At 37.8% G+C, this 16,304-nt stretch overlaps 3 protein-coding genes across 5 annotated transcripts in view; 2 read left to right on the top strand and 1 right to left on the bottom strand.

Annotated features, from left to right (window-relative positions):
• Positions 1-2,849, top strand: part of LOC148978457 (complement C3-like) — a 28,606-nt gene extending 25,757 nt beyond the window's left edge. The window contains exons 41-44 of the mRNA XM_089132665.1: positions 93-144; positions 238-321; positions 451-586; positions 2,652-2,849. Of these exons, the coding sequence (XP_088988791.1) occupies positions 93-144; positions 238-321; positions 451-586; positions 2,652-2,808 (429 nt within the window). The 3' untranslated portion in view covers positions 2,809-2,849. The remainder of the gene's footprint in view (positions 1-92; positions 145-237; positions 322-450; positions 587-2,651) is intronic.
• Positions 2,850-6,213: 3,364 nt separating this feature from the next.
• On the bottom strand, positions 6,214-12,969 carry LOC148978456 (GTPase IMAP family member 8). The gene is given in 4 exon segments (XM_089132707.1): positions 6,214-8,599; positions 8,601-8,754; positions 9,989-10,885; positions 12,845-12,969. Coding segments are annotated over 4 exon segments (1,959 nt in total). The 5' UTR covers positions 12,864-12,969; the 3' UTR covers positions 6,214-7,710.
• A 276-nt stretch (positions 12,970-13,245) lies between these two features.
• cldn31 (claudin 31) lies at positions 13,246-15,443 on the top strand. Of its 3 annotated transcripts, none has more exons than XM_039647898.2 (3): positions 13,246-13,393; positions 13,810-13,908; positions 14,453-15,443. In XM_039647898.2, exon 3 carries the CDS (start codon positions 14,472-14,474, stop codon positions 15,123-15,125), a length of 654 nt encoding a protein of 217 aa, XP_039503832.2. In that variant the 5' UTR covers positions 13,246-13,393; positions 13,810-13,908; positions 14,453-14,471; the 3' UTR covers positions 15,126-15,443. The 3 variants fall into 3 exon arrangements, with proteins under 3 accessions (XP_039503832.2, XP_039503822.2, XP_088988914.1); XM_039647888.2 differs by having other exon boundaries at positions 13,247-13,393; positions 14,437-15,443; XM_089132788.1 differs by lacking the exon at positions 13,246-13,393 and having other exon boundaries at positions 13,475-13,908; positions 14,437-15,443.
• Positions 15,444-16,304: the final 861 nt, after the last annotated feature.

Raw genomic sequence — 16,304 nt, 5'->3', positions numbered from 1 at the left:
ATAAGCCTTTTAAATACATGTGTGCTACATAATTCTATATTGTAAGTATTTTTGATTACAGGAAATGTAACTTTATCTATTGCATTCATCAGGTCATAGAGTGGGAGCGTTTGCAAAGAGCCTGTGAAACTAGCACAGATTATGGTAAACGCATGTTCTCCATCCTCAGCCATTGACTCCCATTTCATTCAGTCTCACAGCTGATGCTGATAACAATATAACGTGTATGTCTGACAGTTTATAAAGTCTTGGTGGTGGGGATGGATCTGGCACAGGACTCTGACATCTATCACTTGAAGGTAGACCAGGTGGTAAAAGAAGGTATGTTTTATTATTCCTGTATGTCCATCAACTTATATTGAAATACATGTTTTTAGAGCATGTAACTCTTGAACTGTGGCTGGCATTTGGACATCCCTGTAGCATTGTTTTCATTGTTCTGTCCTGTAGGCACTGATGAGGATGTTGAGGGGAGAGTCAGACCGTTTTTGGCTCGTCCCAGTTGCAGAGATCATTTGGGATTGAAAGAAGGCAAGTCGTACCTCGTCATGGGCAAATCCAAAGACCTGCCAAAGCTCGGAGGAACGTAAGTGTACACTCTGTGTCTGTAAATAACAGGAGGAAGGTGAGTGTTTGTACTTCCTAAAAGATTTAGCTTTTGCACAGAAGGACATACAGCTGGGTAAATTTTGGATGGAACAATAAACATCAAAGTGTGTGACATTGGATGCATCCGAAACTCCATACTTCCCTACTATATAGTAGGGGAAAAAGCATTAGGAGAGCAAATAAATGTCAGAATCCTTAGTATTCATAAAAGCGTAGGTGTAGCGAGTAAAGACTGATTTCATTCACATGGAATTGCTGTATGAGAACTGAATCAAACTTGGATAAAATATCAAGAAATTTACATCAATGGCGCCACCAGGCCATTGGCCAGTATTAATTTTTGCAGCATCAGTTATGCATTTTATAAATAAGTCAAAAATATTCTTAAGTAAAAGAAGATGGGGAATTATGTGTCGTGACGTGCTTTTTAAGTGCCAAATGGTATACTGTTACAGCAGCTTTTTGATGTGTTTTTATGCCACGTTTTGACAGGCAGGGATGCAAACAGCGCGCTTTTCGGCACCTCCCGCTTTTTTCACGTCAGTTTGGGTGACAAAGTCATCTGAAGTCATTCCATAGCTTAATGTGAGGGACAGAAGTATATTTACATCATTCTCTGCGGCTGTCAATCATTCTCCATTCATATTCAAACAGCACGCGCGCCTCTTGGATGCACGGTAAAACTCTCTCCAATATGATATATTCACGTTATAAGTGCATGATCTGTAGATAAAAGGCTGTATATTCGCATAAAATTACTTCATTTTCTTGGAGTTTGTTGCTGTTTTTAAAACGACTCAGTACCGTGTGCTTGTTAGATCACACATATTCCAAGGACTATGAATCGGCATCAAACGCACAATAACTGTGAAACAAAGGAACAAATCGCACTAGGATTTGTGCGCTCGACATTTCTTCGATTTGTGACATGAGCTTTTAAATGCGCACTTGCTGCACATTGTGACTCCATGTTGCTTTGAGCACATCATTCTGCACCCGCGATGCGCATACACGCTGTGTGCTCTCTGTTTTTCATGTTATCATGGGTACTGAAGTTGCGCACTGAAATATATTATTTTGTTATACCTAGCCTGCTCAATACATTTTAAATAAGCATAATTTAATTGTATATTATTTCTTTGTAGTGTAGGCTATATATGCACTTCTGAATTCTTGACATTAATATATGAAGAGTTCAGATGCAAAAGCCTCTAAATGCCATTTGAAATTTTCTTCTTTAATGATGATTTTTATCAAACTTGTATATTTAAGTTCAGTAATTTCACTTAAATAACAATTAATAGGTAATTATCATTGCCATTTAAGTGAAGTCACTGAACTTAAATATACAAGCTTGATAAAAATGATCATTCTAGAAGAAAATTTCAAATGGCATTTAGAGGCTTTTGCATCTGAACTCTTCATATAAATATAAAATTGTGACATGATTGCCTGATTGAATTTTAAAAGAGAGCTAATAGTCATTTGTTTTTATTAACATATTTAGATTTTATAAAATTACTGTGCAGATTTTTTCAAGAATTACTTTTTGCTGCTGATTTATACACTCATTAAGTTTATTAAAAATTCATAATACATTTATGTAATATTTAAAGGTGTTAACTGTAATCTTACACTGCAAAATAATAACTTAAAAATTATTAAATTCATCACAATTATGTAAGTATCTGGAAATTTGCCGTGGGGCAAGGGCCCTTATATATACGTAGATCATATAATATATATCATTATATATAATATAATATATATTAGTAGGGCCCTACTAATATCATTATAGTAACATTAAATATTACACAATAAACCAAAGTATATCAGTAGGAGTTTCCTTAAGTCTTTCTGATAGTTTTCTACACAACAGTAGAATACAATTCTGATATTATGGTTTATAGTTTTGGTGTGCCACCCCAAGATTTTAACTGGCCCCATCTGGCCACCCCTATGAAAAATTTCTGGAGGCGCCACTGATTTACATCAGTGTCACATTTGTGTATTTAATGTAATTGTGTTTGTGTTGTTTTTAGTCTGCAGTACCTCTTGGGAGAGCACACCTGGGTTGAATACTGGCCGACAAAAGAAGAAAGCCAAATTAAAGAATGCAGGGAGCGGTACAACAGCATCGCTGAGCTCCAGAATAGCCTCCTTAGAGCCGGATGTGATACATGGTATAAATTGGGATAATCAGATTTTCATGTAGGAGTATGAACATGTGAGGCAGCGAAGTCCAGATAATATTGCACTTATTATTACCAGTTTGACTTTAATTCTGTTAGGGCTGCACGATTAATCGCAAGATATTGTTATGCGCATCTCTTCATTAAAGCCGGTTCCTTGATTAATAGTAAATCACCTTCACCTGCTTTCAAATGGACGATATGAGTGTTAAATTAACCCTCAAGAGTGTTAAAGTTAATGAGATAATTAAGTGATTAATTTAGTGATGATTGAGCATTATTGAAGACACCTGATGATAACAAGGAGAATCGCTGAAGGACAAAATCCTAAATTGTAAGCCACCGTTATGGAGATCAGTGTTTGCTTTAGTTGGGCTCTTGACCCTTATACTTCAAGTTTAAACTATGTTTGTCTGCTGTTATTGATTTGTAGCAATCAGATGAACATAGACAATTATGATCTAATAGTATTGATTATTTAATGACATAACCATGCTGTGATCTGAAAAATGAAATTCATTCAGCTGATCTGGTGAAACTTGCTAACAATTGCTTAGTGCTTCTACAGTATATGGTAAACAATTAACAAAAATTATTCTGGTCAAATCACTTTCATCTTTATGTAGAAACACAGACATCAATAATCAGCCTGTCTATCTCAACCGTGGTGATACAATTATAATCCTTGTTGCCACCAATCACAACTCAATAATGGCTCCCATCATGCATTGCGGTATGAATAAATTATGATTTGAATTGTCTATGTGATTTACTTTTCCTAATTGAATATTCGTCACCATTGTTGAGATGAATTGACTGAATCTTGATATGTTTGTGGGGCTAAAAGAAAGTCTTTTTTTTTTTTTTTACAACTTTTAAGAAATCCTTTATGTTACATCTCAAATTCTGGATATTTATGCAGAATCCCAGTTTTACTGTAGCCAACAGCATAAATCACAAACATAAATTTCAAATGATGAATGTCAGAATATAACCAACACCATTAGATGTTTTTTTTTTACTTTGTTCATCTGGCAGGTATATCTCAGATGCAACAGACAATTAATACATAAAGTTTATAATACAAAGGTCAAGAGCCCAACTAAAGCAAACACTCATCTCCATAATGGTGACCTGAAATTCTGCTTTTCTCCTTGTAATTCTGCTTTAGGTGTCTTCAATAATGCTCAATCATCACTCATTTAATCACTTAATTATCTCATTAACTTTAACACTCTTGAGTGTGGACTCATATACACTCCCAGGTGTGTTAGTTTAACACGGGAGATTTTGTCGTGACGAAGAGCCGTAGTTAACTGACAACCTGAGCCATTTTGCATTAAATATCGCTGGCGATACGTCCTCGATATTAACACGATTTGGCTCAGCTTGTCAGTGAACTACGGCTCTTTGTAGTAAATGCCGCTCCATCTGAAAGCAGGTGAAGGTGATTTACTACTAATCAAGGAACCGGCTTTACTGATTAGATGCGCATACAATATCGTGCGATTAATCGTGCAGCCCTACATCCATGGCTCACATCATGAATTGCAGCATGAATAAATTATGCAGTTGAATTGCCTTGTAATTGGCATTGTTTTTTTTTCTGTTTGATTTTACTTTGCTATTGTTTTCGTAGAACTTTAGTAGCTTGTTTTGTGATGTTCAGAGTTGATCTGTTTGTCACTAGTTAGATTATTGTCACCATTGTTGAGATTCATATGCTGATTCTAGATTTTTTTTGTGTGTCCAAACACAATAGCTCCTGTGCACAAAGTATTTTCAAAATTGTTAATAATACTGTTGGATCACAAACTGTAGAATCTCAGGGCTACATTCACCAATACCATAATGAGACATCAAGCACATAGTCAAATATTTCGGCTGAATCGCAATTCTCCGTCTTACCCCTTCCCCTTACCCCTTCCCCTTAGTTTTGCGCATTCACGTGAGAGGAAGGGCTATCCCAATTCTCATTTTGATCTAGGGGTAGGGGTAAGGTGAAGGGGTATATACCCCTTAAGACCAAGAATTTTCGCGAGCTTACTTGAAACCAAGGGGTAGGAAATGCACAAGTTTTTTCGCTTAAATGATTGATAAAAAAAATATGACCGTCTTGTTTTGTGCTCTACACAATTAGGTACATATATATTTGCAACTATGTTGTTTATTGAAAAGTTTTTAAAAAACGCTACTTTGCTACGCTAGGCTATGCTAACGTTACATTGCTGATTTGCACAATCAGTCCCACATTTCAAGATCACCCAAAATGTCCAGGATTCAGCTTTTGCTTTCTACAGTCGCCATTCATTATGTGTACATTATTTGACACAGACACGTACGTGATCAGCTTCTCAGATGATGCATTCAGCTTCACGGATCCCGACTGAGACGAAAACACGGGAATATTAGATCAACAATACATTCAGATTCACCGATTTAAATGAATGAATTCAGTCCGATTGAAACAACACCTTGTGCATGTAAACATAATGAATAGTGAAGACGGAAAGCAAAAGCCCAAGCCCGGACATTTTGACGCCATCTTGAAAGTTTCGAGAAGTTTGTGATCAACACTTGTTGCCCCGGGTGACACAGACAGACGCCAGTTAAGGACGATGCAAGATGACGTAACTGAGTGGTGTCTCATTTCATAGGGGTATGTTTGCACTAGCGTTTACCACTCGGTTTCGAGGGACAAGGGCTAGGGATAAGACGAAGGGGCAGGGGTAAGACAGAGAATTGGTATTCAACCTTAGACTCTAAACGTGAATTAGATCACTACATGACGATAATGTCAGTAACTAATGTGCTTTATAAATGCAATGTTGTAACCATCCAAGAAAAACTAACATTACAAATTAAAAGGGTTAAGAGCCTAACTAAAGCAAATACTGACCACCATAATGGTGACATGAAATGAAAAAATTCAGCAAACATTACCGTCTAAACTTCTGATGAATCTCAATAACTTTTGTAGATGTATGACAAATAATGTCAAACTGGTTAATATTAAGTGCAATAATGTGTAATGTCTCAAAGTCAGTTGAAATTCTTGTGTTTCTTTTTTTCTGTTCTTGTTTCTCTTTCCTTCAATGATTCTGCTTATTAACATTAGGTGTCACCACTAATGGCCAATCATCACTTAATTATGTAATTACCTTCAACACTGCTTCAGTGTTAATTTGAACACCCTGTATGTGGATACATGTACACCGAGGAGTGTTAATGTTTACACTGTATAAAAAACACACTACAGCAGCAAAATCCTCACAGTTATACATGTATACATATGAATAAAAAATGACAATGAAATACTGTTTGCTGGGAGTCATGAGTTTTATACTATGGTGGCTCCCAGCATGCATTTCAGTATGAAACATGTCAACATTTTTGAGATGCATATGCTGTTGAGATGCATGTATGTGTATTAAAAAACCCCACTGTATTTAAAACCATTTAAAATATATAATGTCTGATCTTTGCCAACAAAATATTGTTAGTGAAAATCTATTAGGTGAGATGAAGCCTCGTGAAGCATCGAAGGTTTTCAGCCAAGTGGTTCACAAAAGGGTTCATTTATTAAGGCTTCATTTGCTCAAATTCCCTCCTGGTGGCCAAAGAGTGTAAAACAAGTAGATACATACAGATGACCGGATGTGATCTGTCATAAATCGTGTTTTGCGACAGTTAAGGCTTAGAAAGAGTACGTGAGCGGAGTGGAGTGGGAGAGGAGCGAGGAGTGGAGCGGCATGATTTTGAATGGAATGCGGAGCGGATTTTTTAAAAGTCGGAGCGTTGTGGTTTTTACTCGCTCCGAGAGCGCTCCACCACCGCTCCATCACAAGGACAATTCATGCCAACGGCTCATTATAGAACTGCATTTTTTAGTAAGGATTCACACGTTAAACACATTACGTTATAGCATGATACAGATGGATCACTCAAATCAGAAAAAAATGTGAAGGTTGTGACGCCGATGGACATGAGTGCATGGTGTGGTGGACATCAAGCCTACTGATCTCATGAAAGTGCATATCTATAGCACAAATTTTATTTCTCTTCTTCTTTTATTTCTTATATAAAATAGACTATTATGAAATAGTCTAATCTTCCCAGTAAGCAAAATGATGTCCAAAAAACGTCTTTTCAACGTCTTGGTCACAAAAGGAGCCAGAATGAAAGTTTTTGGCCATTGTGGACATGTTTTCAACATATGGTCTCATTTAGACAATTTATACTGTTTCTCATCGTGTGAAAACTGTTTTATAATTGAACGTTGCATTACCATAGAAATGGTACTTATTTTATCAGTCATTATATTTCATAATTTATGATCAAAACCTTTTCTAATCTTGACAAAACTGATATTGTCAGAAAGGTCTGAGTCTCAAGGTTCCAAATTTTGTGTGATATTTGGACAGAAATGTATACATTTGTTAAGGCAGAATATATACAACTAAATTCAATGGAATTCAATGGCACCTGGCGGCTATTTTTGGTACTACGCCTAAACAAAATCTCATGGGAACTTCAATTTTTGTGATATCAACTTCACATTTGGAAACTTGATAAGATTTATGGCTTTGATTTTATAGAAATTTTAGAGTAAAAAATATTTTGTAAAATATATATTTTATATAAAATAAACATTTACATTTACTGTAAATTTAAACTTCCATAACTTTTTCATACTTTCATTTTTTGAAGTGTTTTCACTTCAGCAATATTCTGCTGAGTGTTTTCTTTAAAACAAGACCAAACTTGGGTATATTCCAAAGCATTCTTAAATTACAACCAGTTCGAATAGTGCATTTTAACCCCCATTCTCAAAAGGGGGGGGGGTAACAGCTAAGGGGTTAAAGTTAATTTAACTCTGGGGATTTTGCAATGAACAGTTTCTTTAAGTTTAACATGATTTCTTGCTTCCAAGTAAAGCAGCAGGTAGTGATGATCCAGTATGAACAGAGGCCAGAGCTGCATTTCCAGCAGCTATGACTCCTGCCATTAAAGCTTCAGATAGCGTGTCTCCTTTAGCGGCAGAGACCAGTACCGCTCGTCCAGCAGCTGCGGCTCCTGAGATTAAAGCTGGACTTATTGCTCCTCCAGCAGCTGCTGCTCCTGAGATAAAAGCTGGACTCAGTCCTCCTCCAGCAGCAGCTAATCCGGCACACACTACGGCTCCTGTTCCCACTAATGCCACTCCTTTAGCCTTACTCAACATCTTCATTCGTTCATCCTCCCTTATCTTTTCTTCTTCCTCTAACTTCCGTCTTCCATCTTCCTCTCTCTTCCTCTTCTCAACTTCCTCTATTTTCCTCTGAGCTTCCTGGTACATCTCATTTGTGTAATGCTCTCCTCCGTTCTCCATCACCATTCTCTCTATCTTCTCCAGCACTTCAGTGACCTGTGATCGATTCTCTTCATCTGTGTTATTGAACACATGATAACGGCCTTTACACTTTCTAACTAGCTCATTAATTTGCTTGTTTTTTCTCAGAAACTCCTCTATAGGTGTTTTTAGCTGATCTCCTCGAGTGAACAGAACGATGTTGTAATGTGAAGCTCCTTCCCCAAAGTTCTCCTGAATCCATTTCATTGTTTGTTTCTGTTCTTTTGTGAATCTGTCATCCAGTCTGATGACCAGCAGAAAGGCATGTGGACCAGGAGCAGACATGTAGACACACTTCACTATCTCGGTCATCACTTGATCTTCACTGAGGGAAGTATCATACAGTCCTGGAGTGTCGGTCACTGAGATGTTTCGAGCTTCTACCGTCTGCTGATGTTGTTGGCATCTCAGTCACAGATTCGGTAGAAAACTCTTCATTAAACTCTTTCTGTCCCAGGATGGTGTTTCCCGTCGCGCTCTTTCCAGCTCCAGTTTTACCAACCATCACGATCCTGAGATCTGTATGATTTCCAAGTTTCATGTTCTGTATGGACTTTGACACTGAGTTTTAAAGCAGACAAATAAGAGATTAAGTTTAATTAGTTTTTTTAAGAAACATGTCCCACTGAGCAAAGTGATGTCCAAAAGACGTCTTTTCAAAGTCTTTGTCGCACAAGTCAGACGTTGAAAAGACATCAACTGAGGGGCCGGAATGAAAGTTTTTATGACGTCTTTTTTTGACGTGTTCTGGACATCTGAAAAAGACATTCATGGATCCTTCATACAAGGTTAAAAACTAGTTCAAACGTGGCCATTTTCAACATTATTTATGGCCTCATTTAGACAATTTAAACTGTTTCTGGACCAAATAAACACTCTCAGTATGCATTAAAATTAAAACTCATGTTTATTTACATTGTTTAGATGTGGTTTAGATGGTGATATTTGTTTCATTTGAAGTCACCATTGTGGTGATCAGTGGTTGCTTTAGTTGGGCTCTTGGTCACAATCATTCATTCTTTAGCTTTTCTTTGGCTGTTGTAACTGTGTGTTTGAATAACACCATTGTTGCAGAGAAAGCCAAGAAAAATGTCTCTCATCAACTCCTTGATGATGTTGGTGATGATGATGATGAAATCAATATAAAGTGGGCATTTAAGTTGTGTTTAGACTTTTGTGTTTGTATCCGAGTTTATAACCACCAATCTTGTGGAACTGCATTAGTAGCATGGAAGTTGGACAAAAAGCAAATCAACACAATGTTTTGAGAAAATATACCATATAGTCACACAGACATCAATATTTTGCATATTATTCACAAAAATGGTGACGATAAATAAAAAAATGCTTCATGCTGCAATGCATGATGGGTAGCTTTCATAGTACAAAACATCCTTGATTTCCAGGCTTTTTCTCACCACAATGGTGACTTAAAATGAAACCAATATCACCATCTAAACAATGTAAATAAACATGAGTTTTAATTTAATGCATCCTGAGAGTGTTTATTTGGTCCAGAAACAGTATAAATTGTCTAAATGAGACCATAAATAATGTTGAAAATGGCCACGTTTGAACTAATTTTTAACCTTGTACGAAAGATCCATGAACGTCTTTTTCAGATGTCCAGAACACGTCAAAAAAAGACGTCATACAAACTTTCATTCTGGCCCCTCAGTGGACGTCTTTTTTTCAACGTCCGACTTGTGCGACATAGACTTTGAAAAGACGTCTTTTGCACATCATTTTGCGCAGTGAGGTCGTGATATTTTGGAAAAGTGTAATAAGTTCTCACCTGCTTGGGTTGGATGTTGTTTCTTCTGGTCACATTTTCCAATTCCGCTTGTTTTCCAATAATTTTCTGGGTTCTGGATGGTATTTGTTTCTCTTATATGTATAAAAGAGTTTCTCTGTGATTTTACTGATTGTTTTTCGTGTGTAACTCTGGAGAATCTGTCTTCATATAATTCAATTCTCTCAATTTCAGTTTTAGTCGTGCTCTTTTCCTTTACGCTGAGCACGTGAATCGTCTCCCGCACTATTTCTCTCTGCTCGACTTTTGTCTCTCGCACTTTCGTTTCTTTCTCTTGTTTGATCTTTTCTTTTCTGCTCTTTAGTGGAGTTCTTAAGTAAATGTAAATGTCATAATGGTGGCCATCATTCTGTTTGACCATTTCATCAATCTTCTCTAGAAGCTTTGAGATGTGAGTTGGAATGATCTCGGTTTTACTGTTAATCTCATGATATTTACCTCTGCAGTGATTAATGAGGTTCTGAAACTTTCTACTATCCACAACGAGCTTCCACTTTCTAAGAGTTATTTTTTCTCGTCCAATAAACAGAATCATTGTGAACTTCAAAGCTTGAGCTCCGAAGTTCTCCTGAATTTGCTCCACTAGGTTCCTCCGCTCCTCCTCAAAGTTTCCCAGGTTTACGACGAGCAGGAAGACATGAGGACCGGGATAACAGAGATACAGACTCTTCATCATTTCATTCTTCATCTGTTCATCCGTCAGTTGAGTGTTGAAGAATCCTGGAGTGTCGATGATGGAGATGTTTCTGTCTCTCTGTTTCTCACTCTCTCTGGTTTTGCTCTCTTTAAATGCCGCTCGACCCAGTATTGCATTTCCCGTTGAACTCTTTCCAGCTCCAGAAACTCCCAGTAACACAATCCTCAGATCATGTGCATCACCTGTCAAACAGTTAATATCATTAGCTGGAGCTCTAGATGCCTGGTTTTCATCCCCATGTATTTTTAGCTATTTCACCAGACCGATTTATTTATTCATGTGCTGAGATGTTCATTTTGTTATTGCCCAAAATGCATTTTATTGACGCTTTGAGCAAATGTGACACACAAGTGCTGAAAAATGAAGCCAAAATGTTTCGATCGCCCTAGGTGGCTGGATGCAGTATAGAGAGCCTAAGCCCCGCCCCTCCGCTTCCGGCTCATGGGACCTTATTTCGGAAAAAATATGAATAGTCAATGTCGAGAGACAACTTATCTTTTTATTCCGTCTGAACTGTGACCTCAATTACACATATGATGTTTGTCAACTTAAAAGATAATTCTGAAAGTCAAAAACATCGCAGTTTGTCATAAAACAGAAGAGTAACATTTAGTTTTATGTGAAAATCTCTCTATGAACTACATCTCTCGGGAAGCGAAACAACGAGTGGGATCCGCTGCTCGTGTGTGTGCAGTCTGGTACATGACGGCATAACGTTACGATTATAACGCAAGACTATAGAAACAATGACAGACAATAGCCTCAGTAAAGTTAGCCTCATTCATTGAGAGAAAATGTGCGCCTTTGGGGTTTGTAGTCTTATTTTCACAGTCTTATACCTCAACGGTTTCACATCAAACTGCGACTTTCTTTACTTTAAAATGTATCTTTTAAATTGACAAACATCATATGTGTAATTCATGGCATAATTCAAACCAGATCAAAATATTTGTTGTCTCTCGCCATTGACTACCATTCAATATTTTTCCGGAATAAGGAAATAAGGGAGGGACTTAGGCTCTCTATTAACCCTCTGGGCACATACTTTTACAAATGTGTATTTATCTTAAAACCTCGGGACTTGCCGTCTTCCTCAGATTCCGCTGAAAACAGTGATAACCCTATATATATACACACATATGATACAATAATAGCATTATTTATTATTTTAGCACTTTTATGATGGCAAACAGTAAACGATCTACGGTGGAACAGGCTCTGGAACAATTACTGGAGAGTGACAAGGAGAAAGGCCCAGACGTGGACGGCCCAGGAGGGACAGAGGAGGACAAGGGGTGCACGGCTCGGAGGAGGCGTCCCGTGTCGTCCAAAAACTCTGTGTGCTCAGAGACGGGAGACTCAGTTCTTTATGAGAATAAGGATTCCTGCTACCCTGCTACCAGCTCCTGGAAAGACCTGAGTCCCATCTCAAAGAATGATAAACTGAATCACATTACTCAAAGTGTTTCAACACCTCTAATGTTGTGGCCATCTGGTGGTCACACAGATGAACAGCACCTACACTTTCCGATTGACGTCATATTCCCTTTACTGCCACACTGTTGGGAGCATCACATGATCTGTATCATGATTACACTGTGGAAAGTTAATTCTCATTTTATTTTTTTATTCTCCAAGTTGCAGCAAATAGTTGTGCAGCCAACAATTACATTACTGTAAACACTGGAAATATCAACGGTGTCATACAAGTAACAATGCATGATTCATTTATATTCTGGTTATGTAACATTGTGAGAACTGACGTATAAATAAAAACATTGTGAATGATGCTAAAATAACTTTTTGAGCCGCTAACAGGTCGTGTCACATTCCTTAATTCATACTTGGCAAAGAAGACAGATGACATTACCTCACCATTAATTTGGTAACATCATCCTGTATTTTAATCATGATACTATGTACTTGTATACAAATATATTTTATAAAATTAATTAGTATAACTAAATAGATTAAATTTAAGGTTGTAACATGGCAACTAAATGCTAATGCAGGTTATCTTCACTATTTAATTTCTGATTTACTGTTTAATCCTACCGGCAACAAAAAGCTCAGTATATAATTAATTTCTCAGTATGGTGGTATTAAACTGTATAACATTAGATTATTTAACTTAGACTCACCTTTATATGTTAGTGACATTATGTCTTTCGCAGTTAGTGCTTGCCGTTCAAAGTCCCTGTGTGTTTGTGTGTGTGAGCCGGACCCAGGAAGTGTCTCTACACTGCCTCATATCATACTGTAAAAAAAACAAAACAAATCAAAACAAACACGTATGGCAGCGCCACACACTGGCTGAATTTTGACACCAAAGACAAATATTATGTTTTGGGCCGTGTGCTTGTCATATTAGTCATGGCAAGTACTCAAATGAATAGGTCTGAAATGTCAAAATAAAACAGTTTTAAATTGCCCGAACTCAGAGTACTCGCCCATTTTGCGAGATGTCCAGAAGCACTCCCTGTTTCAGTTTTTTAACACTACATAATGCTGGGATAAAATACAACCAACAGAACATATAAAACTGAATCAAAAAGTTAAACAAACATCTTTAAGAAGTTTTCTTTACATGTGAAACAAAGAAAACAGTTATAAACTGAAACAGGAAGTGTTTCTGGACCAGTGTTGTTTACATCGAAGTGAGGAGATGGGGTGAGGGATAACGAACGGAGGTAAACTTGCTGTATATACCGATTAACTTATTGATTGGGTTAATTAAGTGTGCTCCACTCGTGTCTAATTAGGTTTGAATATCTGAATGTGCTCCACATGTGTTTAATTAGGTTTGATTATCTGAACGTGCTCCTCCCGAACTTTAAAGAAAATAGTTAAATTTCTTCTTTCTATGACAATCTTCAATCTGCTAGTCTCGCATGACTCTATACTGCCACCTACTGTTCTGGTGTAAACAGAGAAACATATTTGTGTGTTTATTATTTGCCTTCTAATGAATACACAGTAAATGTATCTGTGGTGTGTGTTTGTTTGCATGACTGTAGCTCTTGTGTGTGTGTGTGGGCGCTGGCATAAGTGCATGCCCTATTTATGTGTGTGTTCACATAATGATGAGATGATGTCCGTCGCTCAGATGCTGATTTACTCCCACATGTGAAAACAAAGAGAGTGTTTCTACACACACAGATGAAAGTTTAACACCAGCTCGACACACAGACGCTCCTCGGACACTGTAAGTACTAAAGATTTTCCACTGAAATCATTCAGAATCATTTCTTTGAATGTATAGGCCCTACTTGTAATAGTTGTTTTTGTAATCAGAAGAGATTTTAGTAACATGAACTAACAATCAAAAATACGTCTAAACGTGTTTTTTTATATATCTTAGTTAATGTAAATTTCAACATTTACTAATGCACTATTCTCAAATCAAAAGTTGTAACGGTGTTAACATGCAAACATTAATAAATAATATATTTAGCTAATGTGCCCATTGCTAGTTAATGCATTAACTGAAACTAACTAATGGAACCTAATTGTACCAAAGTAGTACCAGTTTCTCGTCTTAACCGAAATTCAGAGCAAAAATGTTAGTGATTACATTGTTTGTAATACTGTATAAATGAATAAAGCATACTTTAATTCCATCTATAAAAAATTCAGTTTATTAAGTGTTATATTTATATATATATTATTAAGGGAGGCTCATAAAACTCTTTTCCAAACCTAGCGTATGTAAATAAATCTCCTGTATTTTTAGCTATTGTCTTTTACAGAGTGAATCAATCATCCGACATGGCGAACACGAGTCTTCAGGTGATGGGTCTGGTGCTGGGCATCGCGGGCTGGGGTTTCGGGGTCCTGGTTTGCGCCGCCCCCTGGTGGCGTGTGTCTGCGTTCGTGGGGGACGAGCTGGTGGTGTCGCAGGTGCTGTCGGAGGGGCTGTGGATGACGTGTCTGTCGGAGCGGGGCCGACTGCAGTGTAAAGTCTACGACTCGGGCCTCGCGCTCTCAGGCTCCGCCCAGATGTGCCGCGGCCTGTGCGTGTTGTCGCTGTTCCTGTGTCTGCTAGCGGTCCCGCTCAGCGTAACCGGGCTGAAGTGCACGCGGGGCCTCGGCGACGCTCACGAAGCCAAGGCTCGGATGGCGCAGGTCGGCGCGGTGCTTTTCCTCCTGGCTGCGTTTTTATTCCTAGTGCCGGTTTGCTGGACCGCGCACACCGTGATTCGGGATTTCTACGACCCGAGTGTCGCCGCACCGCTCAAACGTGAACTCGGACCTGCACTCTACCTGGGATGGGGCGTGACCGCACTGATGCTGGTGGGCGGGGCTGTGCTATATTTAGGCTCCGCCTCCCCTGGAGCGCCAGCCGTTCCTGTTTTTGGACAAGGAGGAAAAGCGAACCCTCCCTCCACTGCTGAGAGCAAACCGGAGAAAGTATTTGTGTAAAAGGCGACATCGTCGCATAAAAGGTTTAATCTTCAGAAGTTCATGTCATTAAAAAACTGAATGTGGTTATTATTCAAACCGGAGAAGTTCATTGTGTAAAAGGAGCAAAAAAAGACGTTAACGTAAGAAAACTGTCCCAATGGTCGCATGTAAGGTTTAATCGGTTACAGTTTATTTGGTAACGCTTTATTTTACGGTGTCATTTCTATAGTAATAACTATTAAAGGAGTAGTTCACTTTAAAAAAAAACAACTTTTGCTGATAATTTACTCACCCCCATGTCATCCAAGATGTCCATGTCTTTCTTTCTTCAGTCGAAAAGAAATTAAGGTTTTTGATTAAAACATTCCAGGACTTTTCTCCATATAATGGACTTCAATGGGAACCAAACGGTTCAAGGTCCAAATGAGAGTTTCAGTGCAAACTGTTCAAAGGGCTTTAAACGATTTCAGACGATGAATAAGGGTCTTATCAAGCCAAACGATTGATCATTTAATAAATAAATAACAAAGTCAATTCAAGTCAATTCATTCGTTTCATTTGTTGAATGAACAAAATGACTCGGAAAAAGATTAGTTCATTTTGATAAACGAGTTCGAACAGGAGAGTCAAGAACGCGCGTCGCCCGAAAACAGAGCAAGGCGAGCATTTGAGCTTATAAAACTTAAACTTTGTTATTTATTTTTTAAATGAGCGATCGTTTCGCTTGATAAGACTCTTATTCATCGTCTGGAATCGTTTAAAGCCCTTTGAACAGTTTGTAGTTTGCACTGAAACTGTCTTTTGGACCTTGAACCGTTTGGTCCCCATTGAAGTCCATTATATGGAGAAAATCCTGGAATGTTTTAATCAAAAACCTTAATTTCTTTTCGACTGAAGAAAGAAAGACGTGGACATCTTGGATGACATGGGGGCGAGTAAATTATCAGCAATTTTTTTTTTTTTTTAAAGTGAACTACTCCTTTAATAGTTATTACTATAGTAACTACATATAAAAATGACACCATAAAATAAAGTGTTACCATTTTATATTCAGGAATATCATAATTTACGCATTGTCATGTCATTCAAAAACTGTATGCGGTTATGGTTTTCTGTCGAAAATGGCGATTTTTGCATCAACTTTATGCAGGTCCTTTGATTTAACTCTTTATTATCCATTCTTATGGACTTTTTTTC

The sequence above is a fragment of the Pimephales promelas genome, chromosome 6, assembly GCF_988280905.1.
Source record: "Pimephales promelas chromosome 6, fPimPro1.hap1.1, whole genome shotgun sequence".
NCBI lineage: Eukaryota > Metazoa > Chordata > Actinopteri > Cypriniformes > Leuciscidae > Pimephales > Pimephales promelas.
The sequence above is the reverse complement of the archived record's forward strand: the minus strand, read 5'-3'. Positions and strand labels throughout refer to the sequence as shown.